General features: G+C 40.0%; 1 protein-coding gene across 2 annotated transcripts in view; it reads right to left on the bottom strand.

The window, feature by feature from the left end:
• LOC114642148 (nuclear GTPase SLIP-GC-like) overlaps window positions 1-17,973 on the bottom strand; it is a 525,435-nt gene that overhangs the window by 457,756 nt on the left and 49,706 nt on the right. Inside the window, exons 11-12 of one of the 2 annotated variants that reach the window (XM_028818645.2) lie at window positions 14,590-14,716; window positions 7,601-7,734 (exon numbers count right to left, since the gene is read on the bottom strand). The exons of the other annotated variant lie outside the window; for it this stretch is intronic. Of the exons in view, the coding sequence (XP_028674478.1) occupies window positions 7,601-7,734; window positions 14,590-14,716 (261 nt within the window). The remainder of the gene's footprint in view (window positions 1-7,600; window positions 7,735-14,589; window positions 14,717-17,973) is intronic. 2 annotated transcript variants of the gene reach the window in all.

The raw sequence follows: 17,973 nt of genomic DNA, 5'->3' as shown, positions 1-17,973 counted from the left end.
GTTAAGGTGAATATTCTTCCTAAGCTTCTTTTTTTATTTCAAAACATTCCAATATACATCAATAAATCATTTTTTAAGCAATTAGATTCAACATTAACCTCATTTATTTGGAACTCAAAACATCCATGTATCCAAAGAGCGACCCTACAAAGACCTAAGCCAGAAGGTGGCATGGCTCTACCTAACTTTCAGTTTTATTACTGGGCAGCAAACATACAAGCTATAAAAACCTGGACACAAATACATGAACATACACAGGCTTGGTCCGCAATAGAAGTAAAATCCTGCAGTACTTCTTTATATTCCCTGCTTTGTGCCCCAATAAATGTAAGGTATCGGCAATATACTAATAATCCAATTGTGCTTCACTCACTCAGAATATGGAACCAATGTAGAAAGCATTTTAAGATGCAGAAGCTTTTATCTGTGGCACCTCTGCAAGAGAACCACCTCTTTCAACCCTCGCAAACATATGCAGTTTTTAATATCTGGAAAAAATTTGGGATTAAATTGCTGAGAGATCTTTATATAGACAACATCTTTGCATCCTACGAACAATTACATTCCAAATTTAACTTTCCAGCTACACATTTCTTTCACTATCTTCAAATTAGGAACTTTGTTAAACAGAACCTGCCCGATTTTCCACATTTTGTACTCTTGTCCATGCTGGAAAAAATATTGCTCAATTTCAAGGACTTAGACATCATCTCTGCAATATATAAAATTATTTTACAGTCCCTCCCTTTCAAAGATCAAAGAGGACAATGGGAAGAAGATCTCTTAATCAAGAAAAGGGAGTGGAAAGTAGCAATGCAGAGACTTCACTCGAGCTCCATATGCGCAAATTATACAATTATTCAATTCAAAATTATGTAATCGAGCACATCTGTCTCGCCTAAAACTGTCCAAAATGTTTCCAGGGCAAGATCCAACCTGCAAATGCTGCAATCAAGTCCCACCCTCACTGGGTCACATGTTTTGGGCCTGCGCCAAATTAACATCATTTTGGACCAAAAATTGTGGTGTCACAATCCCTCCTAACCCATTAACAGCTGTGTTTGGTGTTCTTCCAGATGGGTTTAAATTGGAGAAGGACATACAAACTGTGATTGCATTCACTACACTTTTGGCATGCAGACTTATTTTGCTAAACTGGAAGAATCCTAACTCTCCTCTTTTAAGTCAGTGGGTAACCGATGTTTTATACCATTTGAAATTGGAAAAAAATCAAATATTCAGTTAGAGGAACTGTACAGAATTTTTTTAAAACCTGACAGAATGTAATCAATAAAATTTTAGAATAAGCTCTTAAAGCACCGAGGAAGCAATTATCTCCGCATTTCTTTTTCTTCTTCATGCATCATTACTGGCTCATTAAACTCATCAATTTAGGTATGTTTACAAGCTTTAAGTTTTACCCCGTTGGCCATGCTCTCTCTCTCAGCGGTGGGCGTCGACTTGTTTTTCAATCCTATTATTTGTAAAAATGGATCGATTTGTATGAATAATTACAATAAAATTAAAAAAATTAAAATTAATAAATAAATTTTAAAAATTAAAAAAATAAAATGGCTGGTTGTGCTTCCTCACAACTTCAGCTTTCAGATGTCCCAAGTCAGTGCCTGTGTGGCATTTCTTTTGTCTTTCTCAATTTTGCCTAATGTCTCACCTTTTTTCCAACCCCACAGATGTGTGTTTTAAATTAATTCATGATTGGCCCAATATTTGTAAATATAGCTGTGAATGCAAATAAGGCCTGCAATATAATGGCACCTTGTCCTACCTTGTGCCCTATGTTTCTATTAATGGACTGGAAAATGGATACTATAGTGCATGATGACTTATAGCATACGTCATATGTTTTTGACAGTTAAAAGCATTACAGACCATTTTTCTTGATGTTAAAATTGCAAGTTTTTTTTCTTTTACTTCAGCTATTTATATCTGTAAAAGTAGCTTGTCTAACCTCAAAGAGGAAGTGTTAGTGGAAACAGTAGACAGAATGCTAAACTACCAAAAATGAAATTTACCACTGCAAAAGGATAGTCTGGCAAGATGAAAAAGGCTAGATCCTTAAAAGATAAAATGGTCATATTTTGGGCTTTCCACATGGATAAAAGTGAAGCTCTCGAACCATTGTTTATCTTGGTGCATACACACCTTGTGAACATCTACTGATATGGTCTGTCAAAATGGCTCTGAACAGAGAGGAGCTAGGGGTAGTCATCTTGGCACTGACAAGCTTTAAAAAGTCAGCAGTTTAAAGTGAAGAGAGAGAGCCAGGGTGGAGGAGGAGAAGAAGGAATAACAGTCGCCAAGAAGACCCAGGTTGTGTGACATAGCTATGTAACCTTAAGAGACTGAACACACACATTGAGAGTGCCAGCCAAGCATTAGCCTAGAAAGGTCTAAAAGAAGAAAGATTTGAGGTAACAAAGGAATACTGCAGGAAAGAAAGGAAGACAGTAGGTGACATACGTGAGTCCAAAAGGAAAAGACAGGGGGAAAGTGCCAGAACATGTGGGGAAAAGTGCCAGATAAACCAAGGGAACATAATTGATAGGGAGGATCAGCAGTGAAACCCATCAGAAACCGCTTGCGAGGAGTAGGATAGAAACTGTGCAAAATTTTGAACTGTGTGTGCTGGTAGTTTGGATTTGTAGAACAAAACCTAATATTGGAGAGAATGGTGTTCCATGAAAGCGGTGAACGGAGAGCAGAATGGTCTCTGGAATCAAAGAGAAATCAAGGGCAGAGGTTTATAGGATGCTTTACAAAGTAAACAGTAGAGGGTAGAGACAGGTTTTTTTCTTGGGAGAGGAAGAACAAAACAGGGAGTACAATGAGTGATTTGGTAGGGGGTTAGTCAGGGAAATCCCATATGTTCTGAGCACTGATCAGAGTTGAAGGTATAAAAAGAAACTGAAACCATGTAAATTAAAATGTACTTTTTAAAGACTGCAACATCATAAGCCCCAAAATATTAAACAGACCCCCCAGCACACTAATTCCAGCACCCTGCCAGGGAGGAAATACACAGGGCCAGTCACCTATTGAGAGAGCAGGGTTATGAAATATAGGAGCGAAGGAGTGCCATTTTCCAGCGGCTGCAAGTAACTTTTCCACTCAATGCCAGATGTTGATGGCATATGGCAAAATAGGTCCCAAGGAAATTTTGTTGGCTTTAGGGGAGTAAAGAGAACACCCTGAAGAGAAAGTGGAAAAGCAATGGAGGATTCTATAGGGAGCCATCGAGGGGGATGGGGGGAGGGCATGACAGCCATGACAAAATATGGTGGAGGGTGAAAGCCCAATGGTATATTTCTAGGTCAGGCAACGCTACACCTGCACTCAATCTATCTCTAACCAGGCTTGAATGTTTAAGGTTTGGTCTCTTGCCAATCCAGAGGAACCTTGATATCAGTGACATAACTTTGGACCAATATTTAGTAGGAGGTGGAAGTGGTAGCATGGAGTTAATGAAGTTGAAGCGGAGTACAATATTCAATTTGATAATTGCCAAACAAGATTGAAAAGAGAGTGTGAGTTTTGGACCAAGTGTTTATGAAGGCTTTCACGTCACTGAAGATGCGGCAATAGTTATTAGAGGATATGTCTGAGATTGAGATGGTAATATCAACACCCAAATATCTAATGGTACTAGATACTTGGTTGATACAGGATAGGGAGAACTGACAGCACATATCATTAAGGGGCAAGAGAAACGATTTAGACCAATTAACTGGACAGGGCTTTGAACAGTTCTAGCATGCAAGGGATATCAGTTGGGGCATTACCTAAGTAGAGAAGGATGTAATTAGCATATAAGAATATTATATGACTGGAATTTGAAATTGTAATAAGAGTAAGAAGCTGGGAATTATAGACGGCAATTGTGAGCAGATTGAGAGATAAGTTGAAGAGTAAAGGAGAAAAAGGACAGCCTTGCCTAACTCCCCTACTAATGGAGAAGGGACGTGAGATATTTGAATTAGACAAGAGAACTAAAGACGGGGAGGAGTAAATAGTTTTCACCACATATATAAAACTTGGACCAAAGATCATTCTGTTCATGACTTGCCATAAGAATTAGTAATTCATGCGATCAAAAACCTTATCTACATCCAGGTATAGGAGCGCAGAATGACTAGGTAGGGAGGGCGCTGAATTAATTACATGCAGAAGTCTTCTCATGTTATCCGAGGCTAACTGTGAATGTATGAAACCAGACTGGTTGGGGTGGATTAATTTGCTAATGACTTCCTGTAAGCGGCAGGCCAGAACTTTACCTAACAGTTTTATGTTCATATTAATGAGAAAGGGTGGTGTGGGGGGTCTGAAACTCTGACAGTGAATTGAGTCTTTAACTTTCTTCAAAAATAATGCAATAACTACTATAGTAATACTAAGGTTTATATGGCCGGAGGAGGTAGCTGCACTGATCATCTCAAAAATGGGGAAGGGATGAGTGTTTTCAGAATGCAGAAATGACCTCAAGTAAGAGCCACTCCATTTCTGGGACTTTGCCTATGCTTAACTTCAGGCAAAGAGATGGGAGCATCTAGAAGAGAAGCCTCCTCCTTAGTGAGACAGAGGAATGGAAGGATGTTAAGGAATGATTTGATATATGAGGGAGTGGTACCAGAGTTATCAGTAAATAGTTTAGAGTAGCAATCTACAAATTCATTACAGTATTTATTATCTAAGGATCATTGGAAATCGAGCCAGATTTAGAATGGATAGAAGGTATGGAGCAGAAAGGAGGAATTTTCCTTAATCCTAGCAGTGAGAAGACTGTTCGGCCCAGCCTCTGAGATATAATAGCAAGCCCTAGTATGGTGGATTAAGAATTTGACTCTTTGGAATAAAATGCTATTAAGTTCAGATCTGGTGTTAGCAATCAGTAATTTGTGTTCTTTATTAGCCACAAGAGGGTGCACTCTTTCTAAGGATGAAAGTTTAGACTCAGTCTTTTATGTTTTGGAGTTTAGTACATGCCAAATGTGAGGAAAAGGAGACAGTAAAGCCCTGCATTAAATTTTAATTGACTCCCAGATGGCACCTGCATTGTCTACAAAGCCAGTGATAAAAACTCTTCTAGTTTGAGATCAAGTTATTCGCAAAACAATTTTTTTTTTATAAGAGATCTGTTGAATTTCCACCGTGTGGTGCAAGATATTAAAAACAGAAGGATCAATTGTAAATGATTAAATTTGTGGTCAGATATAGCAGATGAGACCAATGAAGCCAGGTAGCCTGATATGAAAATATCAATGTGAGGCTGTGAATTATGACAGGAAGAGAAAAAAGAGATTCTCTGACTGAAGGATTAAGTAACCAAAATTAATCTATTAAATTAGGATTGGCAGTAAAATTACATAAAGCAATATGTAGAGTGACATGTGCATGTGACAAGCGGTGGTGGAGATCTTTCTAACAATGGGTTTAAGGCGGCGTTTGCGCCAATGCCAACCAGAAGTTCACAGTCAGAGAATTTAATAAGATGGTCAATGAGGTCAGGGAAAAAGGAGGGGAGATACAGGGTATAACCATAGGCAGAAACGAAGAGTAATTTACATCCTCCTAGCTTGGACTTCAAGTAACAAAATTGAAATGCATCGTTGCAACCTGATTCCAAAACCTTAATTTGTAAAGTGTGGCACAGTAGAATAAGGACACCACATCTTTTAGAAAGAGTGGAATAGGACCAGCATGCCCTATTTCTCTGAGAGATTGCTGTTAGAACTGTGACGAAATGGTGGACACGGTGCATTAGAATGTCCTATTCATCCATCCATCCATTATCCAACCCGCTGAATCCGAACACAGGGTCACGGGGGTCTGCTGGAGCCAATCCCAGCCAACACATGGCACAAGGCAGGAATCAATCCCGGGCAGGGTGCCAACCCACCGCAGATGTCCTATTCACTAGAGCATTATTAATGACATATGCCAACATCAGATGGTGAAGTTCTTGTGGTTAAATGAGGACCCTACTAAGAAGCTTTTTATTTTGACTGATTTCAGTATATGTGACAGCTCTTTAGAAAGTATCTCCATACTTTCATTGAGCAATTAAAGCCGACATTACATTACATTATACAACTTCTTGTCATGGGGTATGTCAGATTTGACAACCGCTTTTGCTCATCTTAGTGAAGGACAGTGTCAATTAAACAACTGAAAATCACTGTCTATGTCACATTTATTGACCACTTTCTGATCGTCCATTAGTTGTGTGCGCTCTTTTTTCTGATTGTATTGCTGGATGAGGATTCATTGGTTGCTAGTTCTCATGTACACAGAGCCCACCCCACAATTAAAGACAAAATCAAACCTGTTACGTTTTATCGGAGCAAGTCTTAGGCTAGTTCTAGCTGAGTCAGTAACTATGCCAAACTACACTATCAGCTACACTGGAGTTCTTTCATTGTGCCTTCAAGTTAATTTCAACTTTGTCTTACTCCAAACACACTATGCTGCAATACATCTGTATTTTTCATGTGTTTTGCACATCTCTTCCACAATGAACATTTTTATCATTTTTAATTATTAATGGAAGAGCTACAGCACTATCTACAAGAGCCTGTGATAAATAGGAAGTCAGGCAACCCCTCTGCGTGGTGAAGCCTTTACTGAAACCATTTTAAGTACCTCTCTGTTCAGGCAAAGTGATATTTGGCTTGTCCACCATCATCAGTGCCAAATGAGCAAGGCGACATTTACAAGGGCAAGAGGAGCTCCTACCATGGTGTCAATACAGAGAAACTGCTTCCTGCATTATAACCTTCCTTTACTGAAATGGGAGTATTAGTTTGACCATGTTATTCATATTAGCTGCTCTTTATAATAATTGTTTTTTTATTCTTATTTATTTTTAAATGACATAGACTTTCAGAATACAATAGTGTTTCATATTTTTAAGTAATGACTTAATTTAATTATACTGATATAGTTAATTCAGAGTTACATTGTTATTGTTATATATACTATTTTAGGATTATTTTCCTGAATACTTGTTACTTGAAACTTTTTGTGTATAGTAAAAATAATTTAATTTGTATGCATGTGTTGTTCTAAAATGTAAAACATTAATTTTAATATTTTTGCAACTGAGTTTTTTTTTTTTTTTTTTTGTCCCACGGGAGGAACTATTTATTTATAGGAAATCTGACTTTTTTTTATCAGCATCAGTATTGATGGTAAAAATCTCTGATTGGCTCTCATGTCACTCTCGGTTCCTGGAGGGCTGCAGTGACTACAGATTTTCATTCAAGTCACCTTCTTAATTAGTAAGCCATAACTAATACTTTTAATCATATGTATCTGAAATAAGTTTTGAGGTACCAAGAAAATAGGAAATGAACACTTGGTGTAAAAGGGAATGTGGTTTCTGTGGTATATAAGACAGTGTTAACTTTTTTTGCAATATTGTATTTATACAAATTTATTTGTATATCCGACACTTAAAAGATACAGTACATACCATGTATGCTATTCAAACAAATAAAACAGAAGAAAATAATTAATTTGATCTACTTCTAAGTAGGTACTTAGGAAATTTAATAGCTTCTGACAGAAAAATAAAATTTTGTACCTTATCTTCAGCCATTTCCTTAGGGACATTAAGAAAGGATATAATTCCAGACACTTCAGAAATATAATTTTCTACTGCTTTTCTTTTTTGGATGATATCGATCTCCTTGAGATACTCTTGTAATGATGGGACTTCTGTATAGAGTAATAGAGAAGAAAATAATCAATGTTAACATTTTCAATAATAAACAGTACTGACTTTCTGGGCTGCATTTACTGCACTTGAGTATAAATTGCAAATTCTTAACTTGCCTTTATATCTGTGAGCAATTGTAATATATATTGATCTTATTAAATCGCCTTGGACTAAGGTATCAAGCTAACATACAACAATAACAATAATAATAATAATAATCTATATATAGATTAACTTCTGTTAGAACAAAGTGCTCAGGCCTGAAAAATAATTTGTTATAATTGGGAATTCATATAATGGAATTGGAAGATTTTTCAGCACGCAGAGTTGGCAAAGCTGACTGCCAAATGCTAAACTCAATAATAATATCCAATTTCTTCTTGCTTGATCAATAGCAGTGAGAAAGTTCAAACTTTTTTTTAAATGCTGCCGGTTGATGTCCATAGTGTGCAGTCTGTATTATTAGACTTTGAGGTCCGGGGGGTTGGGTGGTTTGGGTTTGGTAACTTGCCCCTATTTGTCCATAACGCATGCCCCTTAATTTTCATAAACAGTGGCCATTGGGAGACGTCACCTAATGGACTAACCAGCTCTCTCTGGCTATTATCTGTTCTTTTGTGAGTCAACTTTTTACTTCAACCTGGAAAAGTTTTACATAAAAAGATCATGATGAAAAGTTTTGAAGAAATAAAGGTCACATTTGTAAATAAGAATCATTGGATTTATGACATTTATGAACTCAAAATTCAAATACACATTCAAATACAACTTCTTTTTTAATTATTGATTTGCTTAAAATCAAGTCTCATTCCATACAATCAAGTCAAACAACACTAAATCCAATTCAACCCCCAACCAAGAGGAAGAGATGAAGGCCAACAGTCAGAGTAAAATTTTAAGAGTAGAAAAGACGGAATAGAATCCTTCTCCCCAATATAAATGCTTATTCTAAAATGTTATTGATTAGATCCTGCCAGGTATTAAAAACATTTTGAGCAGATCCTCTAAGTAAGTATTTGATTTATTCCAAATTCAAATAATATATAACATCAGTTACCCACTGACTTAAAAGGGGTGGTGTGGGATTCTTCCAGTTGAACAAGATAAGCAATTACAGTTTGTTTGTCCTTCTCCACTTTAAGCCCATCTGGGAGTCCACCAGACACAGCTGTTAGTGGATTAGAAGGGATTGTGACACCAAGACTGTCTAAAAGGTATTTAAAGATTTTGGTCGAGAATGATGTTAATTTGGTAGACAACCAAAACATGTGGCCCAGTGAGGCTGGAGCTCGACTGCGACATTCACAGGTTGGATCTTGCCCTGAAAACATTTTGGATAAATTTAAACCAAACAGATGTGCTCAATAAAAGATTTGAAGTTGAGTAATTGTATGCTTTGCACATATGGAGCTACAGTGAATTCTGTTCATGCCTGCCTTCCACTCCTTTTCTGAAATGTTGAGTAAGAGATCTTTTCCCACTGTGCACTGGGATCTTTTAAAGGGAGGGACTTTAAAATATTTTGGTATATTATAGAAATGCTGTCTGAGTCTTCAAGACTGATCAATATTTCTTCTGGAATAGAAAAAGGTGGGAGGTGTGGAAAAATCGACAGATTATGTTTAGCAAAGTTTCTAATTTGGAGATCGTGGAAAAATCGTGTTGGGAAGCTAAATTTGGATTGTAATTTTTCTTAAGATGCAAAGACATTATCTATATGTAAATCTCTAAATTATTTAATCCTGTAAGTTTTCCAAACATTAAAAACTGTCTGAGTTTGAGAGGGTGGGAAAAGGTGGTTATTGTGTAGACGTGCCACAAAAATTTAATGCAACAATTTAAATGCAACAATTTAAAAATAAAAAAAAGATTATGCAGGTTGTGCACATGTACCTGTACACAGGATAAAATCTTGGCATTGAAAACTGGTTAAATAGCATAAACATAAAGGAACCTTAGAAGGAACTTTTGCTGAAGGGCGAGCCAAAAATGAATTCTCAATCTAATCAATATGCTCTGTGAAGTCAGGCCATATTTGAGAAACATGAAATTAAGCAATAATGTCTAGTCACGGCTAACCTTCAGAGCTCTGGAACTACAACTGAAATCAAATTTGAATGATTATTTGATAGACACACCCACAATGCCACCAGTCTACAGACCTTCTCAAGCTCTGTGGCTGCGAGACTGTGCCGATTGTCAAGTAAACCAAGTAAGGTAAATGTGTAATCTAATTGGCTGTTCAACACAGCTCCTAAATCACGATTTTTAGGCTAAGTTCAGAAGAAATTCAAAAGAAGTTTGTGTGTTTTCCTGCTTTCTTATGAAACATTAGTTTGTCATAATGAATTTTTCATATAAAATGGACTTCACTGTATTGAGATTTGTTAACATTAGTTCTATAGAAAATAAGCCAGGATCAAAAAAAAAAGAGAACTAAAATGAGGATTTTGTTAAAACAGAGTTTGTTCTAATGGAATTTGATCACAATGGATCATTCATCTCCATCTATCCCTGTCTTATACATCCTTTTTGCCTGGCAGTTCCATCCTCAACATTCCACAAATAGAAAAACTAAGTACCTCAAAATCTCAACAAAGACAATGGATTTGATTGAAATTTGGTAATGTTGTAGAAAAGCACAAAATAGTCAACAAATGTTTTTTCATTGGTTGATATGTTATTAACCTCCTTAGCATTGCATTTTTTTGCTTGAAAAATTACACATTTATTAAATTTGATCTTACTTCTGTAAAATGTGCAAAATACTAAAAGTATAAAGTATAATAATAATAATAGTGAATAAAAATAATAAAAGTAACGCTAATATTGTATATACTATCAAAATATGTCGTTTGCATGGTATACCTTGAAGCACAGTGAAATACACAATCCAACACCACAGTCGGGATAATAGTAGCGTGATTCCTTGCAGATTTTCTTTCCAGACTGATCAGCTTTTCAACAGCATTCTGTACATGTGAGATTGACAAGGGGGGTCACTTTCAAATTCATCAGAATCACTTTCGGTTTCACTGTTCATTTCAATTTCACTGCCTGAAAACAGATTTACTTCGTCATCACTGCTGCTATCACTGTCAGGAGCAAGCAACACCTAGGCAGCTGAAAAGTATTTCTTCCAAAACACCATTATGAAGCTAGAAAAAGACGTGTCTGCACCTTTGTCTGGGAGACACTCAGGCCTGATAATTACGCAAGACACGCCTATATCGTTTCTTGAGCAATGCTTTGCACTAACGTTGTTGGCACATTTACTACCACTCAAAGAAGATGCATTTAGCAAGTGTTTGCCAGGAACTGTGGTAGTGAGCATTGTCAATTTTGTGCAACTAAGAAATGTATTTAATATATTTCACCCACCCCCACCCCCTTCATCTTTTCTGAAAACTAGTGAAAATGCCAATGTGGGGACTGCAAATACCATCAGTCAGTGTGCTGATCCAGAAAATTTCATCAGCTTTCACAAAGTTTAAATAAGAGTGTCGACAAATGTAACAAGTCAGGTAGCAACTGCTTCTATTTTTAATTCAGCCACTTTGGGATAACAATTTCATTGTGTCACTGGATTACAGCATTTTTCTTAATGCTGTTGTTTTCTCAAACTTGGGACATTGGGACTCGGTTTTACCTTTTTAAAGTACTTGGCAATGAACAGTTGGCATTTGAAGAGAGGGGAGTGCAATTAGAAGACCTTGGGGTGGTGGTCCCCTTGGTGAAACAAGCACAGTTCAAAACTGGGAAACTCTGAGATAAACTCATTACACCACATTTTTTATGAGTGCGTAGCTTTCCTTTTTTTGAAAAAGCCAACAATTATCCACCTGCATATGGTCACTGAGTTAAAAATACCAATCAATGATCAGCATTAGGCACTTTTTGAAGTTAATGAATACAGTTAGGAAATAAAAAAAAACACTGCAAATTAACTGATACAGCCAAACAGCAATTGAACACAATGAATCACATTTTTTTCTGTAGATCATGGAGGTACTGCTTTTCATAATTTTTCAGGACACACAGATAGAGCACAGTGCACTTCCCCAGAGCCATCTACCAGTGAAACATTAAGTACTATCATCACTCCAGCAGCACAAGTTGTTGATCCTGCTCTATAGCTGTCGCAGTTGTCTGATATTGATCGTGTAAAAGTAGTTTGCCAAGGGCCTTACAAAATTCCTTCAAATTTTTCTTTTCCCAAAGACAGTGCCAGAACAGCTTTTCATAATTGCCTGTTATTCTGAACAAACAAACAAAGAGAAGGGAGCAAGAAGTTGGCTTGTGCATTCAGACCAGAATGATTCAGTGTTTTATTTTGTGTGTAAGCTTTCTGGTGCTAAACATGTAAAACTGACCTCAAAGTGTTCTAGTGATTAATCCAACATAAATGCCACACCGAAGAGTCACGAGAATAGCCAAGATTATGCAAAGACGATGCTGAAATTTGTCGGAAAAAGGGCAAGACAGTTGACTGTGAAGAGCTGACACTTTGGAGAGACAGAGGAAATAATGGTGTGATTCTTGCACATGCCTGTTGAGCATCACTCTGTCACTTTCTTTAAGAAATTTGGCTTTTAGGGGATCCTCATAACTTCTTTATGAGTCAAATAATGGGGACTTTTTGAAGGAAATTGAACTGTTGGCAAAGGTAAGCCCTTTCGTAGAAATCATCTTGCTAAAGTAAAAAATGACAGCATCCACATTCACTACCTTGGACAAAGAGTACAGAATGAGCTAATAGAGATAATTGGTAACAGAATCCAGTAAACCATTGTCTCTTATTTAGAAAAGGCTAAATACTATTCCATTTTCCCTGACTGCATTCTTGATTTTAGTCTTAAGGAACAAATGCCAATAGTTGTGTGCACTGTGGTATTGAAACCCAAGCCAGAGGTTAAGGAGAACTTCCTGGGTTATATACAGTATGTGGCAGTTGAGGAAACCACTGGAGATAACTTGTGGAATGTCATACTGGACAGACTCAAAGAGTTGCACATTCCATTTAACAACTGTAGAGGCCAGGCTAATGACAATGCAGCAAACGTGAAAGGAAAAAAACAGAGTGTTCAATCCCATTCCAAATGGCATATAACAGAGATATACACATTGCATGGTGCACTGCACATGTTAATGATGAGGTCTACATTGATTACTTAGATATCAACCCATCTTAGCAATAATAATTAGATATGGTTGCAAAAATGATGTAGCTATCGCCACGGGATTCAATTTATTCCTAAACCAGACACTAGCTGTGAAGAGTTTGGCTGTTCTCTTTGTGTCTGCCCAGGTATTCTCATGGTTCTGTGGTTTTCTTCCACATCCTGAAGACAAGTACAGTACAGTAATCCCTCGCTACTTCGCGGTTCACTTTTCGCGGATTCACGACTTCGCGGGTTTTTAAATACAAGTGATTGCCCGCCTATCGCGGAAGTTATGTTCCAGACCCATCAGCAACAGGAGAAAATCCGCGATATAGAAAGACCATATAAATAAACATTTTTATAGTTTAAGCCTTAAAATACCCATCCCACATGCTTTAAACACATGTAAACTTATAAAACACACTTTGTTAACACATATGATATGTGGATGTCGGGCTAAGGATATGAGTAACATCTCACTATTATAAAACATTTTAACTTCACGCAAGACAAGACAGTGAGACAGGAAAATAGGTGATGTACAGGCTTTTAAATTATTGACACGCAGAGCGACAAGCAGCACAAAGTCCACTTCTCCTTAGCGTTCATTCAGCTCCCCACCCCCTTGACAATGCGAAGTGGCAGAAGCGTACTGCGCCTCCAGGGAGGAGGGTTTGAGCGAAGGTGCATTCAGCTCTCACACACCCCCACTCCTCCTCCTCCTTCCAAACGCGCAGAGCGACAAGCAGGCATTTTGGCAGAAGCAGCACAAAGTCAATTTCTGCTCAGCGTGAGTTCAGCTGCCCCCCTTCACAAAGTGAGTGCAGACACATTGACGTCTGATTGCTGCGTGCAGTGTGCAGTGTTGGTCTGCGGTGTTTAAGAATGTAGAAAGTGTTTAAGAGCATAGAAAGTGTTTATAAGAGTGTGGGAAAGGTTAACAAGAGAGTGAGAAAGGTTTATAAGAGTGTGGGAAGGGTTTATAAAGCCTTAAAATATGTATAAATAATAAAATAAATATAGGTCGCTACTTCGTGGATTTTCACCTATCGCGGGGGGCTCTGGAACGTAACCCCCGCGATAGGTGAGGGATGACTGTATATTAGATTATTTAATGACTCCACTTTTGTTCTTTGTTTATAAACCCACAAAATATATGGAGTTTGACAGACAATGAATATCTCTCTATTATTAAAAAAAAATCTTGGAAGGCTTGGAAGGAGACAATACGTGATTTTCTCGGAGACACTTTAACATCCCGTGAGACAAGGCAGTGAGACAAAAGGACAGCTGCTGTGCACACTTTTACATGATCGACACGCAGCACTACAAGCAGAACACGCAGCTCGGCAGCAAGACAGCAGCTGATCCGACCGCATCTCCTTAGAGTGCATTTAGTCCCCCCTCCTTCACAATGCGAGCGGCAGAGATGCGAAGTGACTGGCGTGCACTCTGCCCCCTTGGTTGGTGGGGGAGTGAAGCGAGCAGGGGGCACAGCCCCCTAGTAGTACATAAATCAATATATGGCCAATTCAGATTGTATATGTTGAGCAAGGAAATCTGTTTAGTCCTGTTCCTGGGTCTATGCCAGCAGCACTGAATACATATGACACAATCCTGGACCAGACACAATTAAAAATGTACTAAGTAAATGTGTAATTTAATTTTAATTATATAAACTGAAAATCTTACCAGTGTCTTCAATTGTAAGAATATTCTTCTTTTCTCTTTTAACATTCCAGTACTCCTTAGAACTCACTGTAAACACCTTTATTTTGTTGCTAACATCACACTCACCAGAAGAACCCATGAGGAAAGTCTGAAAATACAATATAAAATAATTAACATTTAATTCAGTCATAACTGTTTAATGGATGATCCTGACTGTTTTTTGGACTGATTAAGTCAATTCAAATGAAATTATTTCAGATCAAACATCCACAGATGCTTCTTATTACAGACTTGGTGCAGTGTCATATACATTCCATAGATATTATAACTCTGAAAGAACTGTAAGATTTGACTGTGTTACCTTTTCTCCCTTCTCTTTTTGGAGTCCCTGGAGGGGGTGCTAGAGGGCATACCTTCTGGGGACTCCCTCGTTCTGCTGGGAGACTTCAATGCTCACGTGGGCAATGACAGTGAGACCTGGAAGGGCGTGATTGGGAGGAATGGCCCCCCTGATCTGAACCCAAGCGGTGTTTTGTTATTGGACTTCTGTGCTCGTCACGGATTGTCCATAACGAACACCATGTTCAAGCATAGGGGTATTCATATGTGCACTTGGCACCAGGACACCTTAGGCCTCAGTTCGATGATCGACTTTGTGGTCATGTCGTCGGACTTGCGGACACATGTCTTGGACACTCGGGTGAAGAGAGGGGCGGAGCTGTCAACTGATCACCACCTGGTGGTGAGTTGGCTTCAATGGTGGGGGAGGATGCCGGTCAGGCCTGGTAGGCCCAAACGTGTTGTGAGGGTCTGCTGGGAACGTCTGGCAGAGCCCCCTGTCAGAAGTAGCTTCAACTCCCACCTCCGGCAGAACTTCGACCACATCCCGAGGGAGGTGGGGGACATTGAGTCTGAATGGGCCATGTTCCGTGCCTCTATTGTTGAAGCAGCTGACCGGAGCTGTGGCCGTAAGGTAGTCTGTGCCTGTCGTGGCGGCAGTCCCCAAACCCATTGGTGAGGGATGCCGTCAAGCTGAAGAAGGAGTCCTACAGGACCCTTTTGTCCTGTGGGACTCTGGAGGCAGCTGATAGGTACCGGCAGGCCAAGCAGAATGCGGCTTTGGTGGTTGCTGAGGCAAAAACTTGGGCGTGGGAGGAGTTTGGGGAGGCCATGGAGAACGACTTTCGGACGGCTTCGAGGAGATTCTGGTCCACCGTCCGGCGTCTCAGGAGGGGGAAGCAGTACAGTGTCAACACTGTATATGGTGGTGATGGTGTGCTGCTAACCTCGACTCGGGATGTTGTGGGTCGGTGGGGGGAGTACTTTGAAGACCTCCTCAATCCCACTAACATGCCTTCCAATGTGGAAGCAGAGCCTGGGGACTCAGAGGTGGGCTCCCCCATCTCTGGGACTGAGGTCACCGAGGTGGTCAAAAAACTCCTTGGTGGCAGGGCCCCGGGGGTGGATGAGATACGCCTGGAGTTCCTCAAGGCTCTGGATGTTGTAGGACTGTCTTGGTTGACACACCTCTGCAACATCGCATGGACATCAGGGACAGTGCCTCTGGATTGGCAGACCGGGGTGGTGGTCCCCCTCTTTAAGAAAGGGGACCGGAGGGTGTGTTCCAACTACAGAGGGATCACACTTCTCAGCCTCCCTGGAAAAATCTATTCGGGGGTCCTGGAAAGGAGGGTCTGTCGGATAGTCGAGCCTCGGATTCAAGAGGAACAGTGTGGTTTTCGTCCTGGTCGCGGAACAGTGGACCAGCTCTACACCCTTAGCAGGGTCCTAGAGGGTGCATGGGAGTTTGCCCAACCAGTCTACATGTGTTTTGTGGACTTGGAAAAGGCATTCGACCGTGTCCCTCGGGGAATCCTGTGGGGGGTACTCCAAGAGTATGGGGTACCGGACCCCCATATAAGGGCTGTTCGGTCCCTGTACGATCGGTGCCAGAGCTTGGTCCGCATTGCCGGCAGTAAGTCGAACCCGTTTCCAGTGAGAGTTGGACTCCGCCAGGGCTGCCCTTTGTTACCGATTCTGTTCATAACTTTTATGGACAGAATTTCTAGGCGCAGCCAGGGTGTTGAGGGGGTCCGGTTTGGTGGACTCAGGATTGGGTCACTGCTTTTTGCAGATGATGTTGTCCTGGTTGCTTCATCAGGCTGTGATCTTCAGCTCTCTCTGGATCGGTTCGCAGCCAAGTGTGAAGCGGCTGGGATGGGAATCAGAACCTCCAAATCCGAGACCACGGTCCTCAGCCGGAAAAGGGTAGAGTGCCCTCTCAGGGTCGGTATCGAGATCCTGCCCCAAGTGGAGGAGTTCAAGTATCTCGGGGTCTTGTTCACGAGTGAGGGAAGAATGGAGCGTGAGATCAACAGGTGGATCAGTGCGGCATACGCAGTAATGTGGGCTCTGCATCGGTCTGTCGTGGTGAAAAAGGAGCTGAGCCTTAAGGCAAAGCTCTCAATTTACCGGTCGATCTATGTTCCTACCGTCACCTATGGTCATGAGCTATGGGTAGTGACCGAAAGAACGAGATCGCGAATACAAGCGGCTGAAATGAGTTTCCTCCGCAGGGTGTCTGGGCTTTCCCTTAAAGATAGGGTGAGAAGCTCAGTCATCCGGGAGGGGCTCAGAGTAGAGCCGCTGCTCCTCCGCATCGAGAGGAGTCAGATGAGGTGGCTCGGAAATCTGATCAGGATGCCTCCTGGACGCCTCCCTGGAGAGGTGTTCCGGGCACGTCTAACCGGGAGGAGGCTCCGGGGAAGATCCAGGACACGCTGGAGGGACTATGTCTCTCGGCTGGCCTGGGAACGCCTTGTGATTCTCCCGGAAGAGCTAGAAGAAGTGGCCAGGGAGAGGGAAGTCTGGGCATCTCTGCTCAAGCTGCTGCCCCCGCGACCCGACCTCAGATAAGCGGAAGAGAATGGATGGATGGATGGATGGATACCTTTTCTCAGGTAGAGAAATGCTTACATTTATAAATGAAGCTTTAGTTTGTGTCTGAACTGATAAAAACCTAACCAAGCAGGGTATTTATTTATGAGAATATCACTCGATCTTGAAAAAGACTGTGAAGCTGTTATCACATTTTTAACCACTATCAGCACAGAAAACTCTAATATGTAGAATGCACTTTGTTCTATGTGTGTCTAGATAGATAGATAGATAGATAGATAGATAGATAGATAGATAGATAGATAGATAGATAGATAGATAGATAGATAGATAGATAGATAGATAGATAGATAGATAGATAGATAGATAGATAGATAGATAGATAGATAGATAGATAGATAGATAGATTCTTTATTAATCCCAAGGGGAAATTCACATACTCCAGCAGCAGCATACTGATAGAAAAAAACAATATTAAATTAAAGACTGATAAAAATGCAGGTAAAA

Source organism: Erpetoichthys calabaricus, chromosome 14, assembly GCF_900747795.2.
Source record: "Erpetoichthys calabaricus chromosome 14, fErpCal1.3, whole genome shotgun sequence".
NCBI lineage: Eukaryota > Metazoa > Chordata > Cladistia > Polypteriformes > Polypteridae > Erpetoichthys > Erpetoichthys calabaricus.
This window is presented reverse-complemented; position numbering and strand designations above follow the sequence as displayed.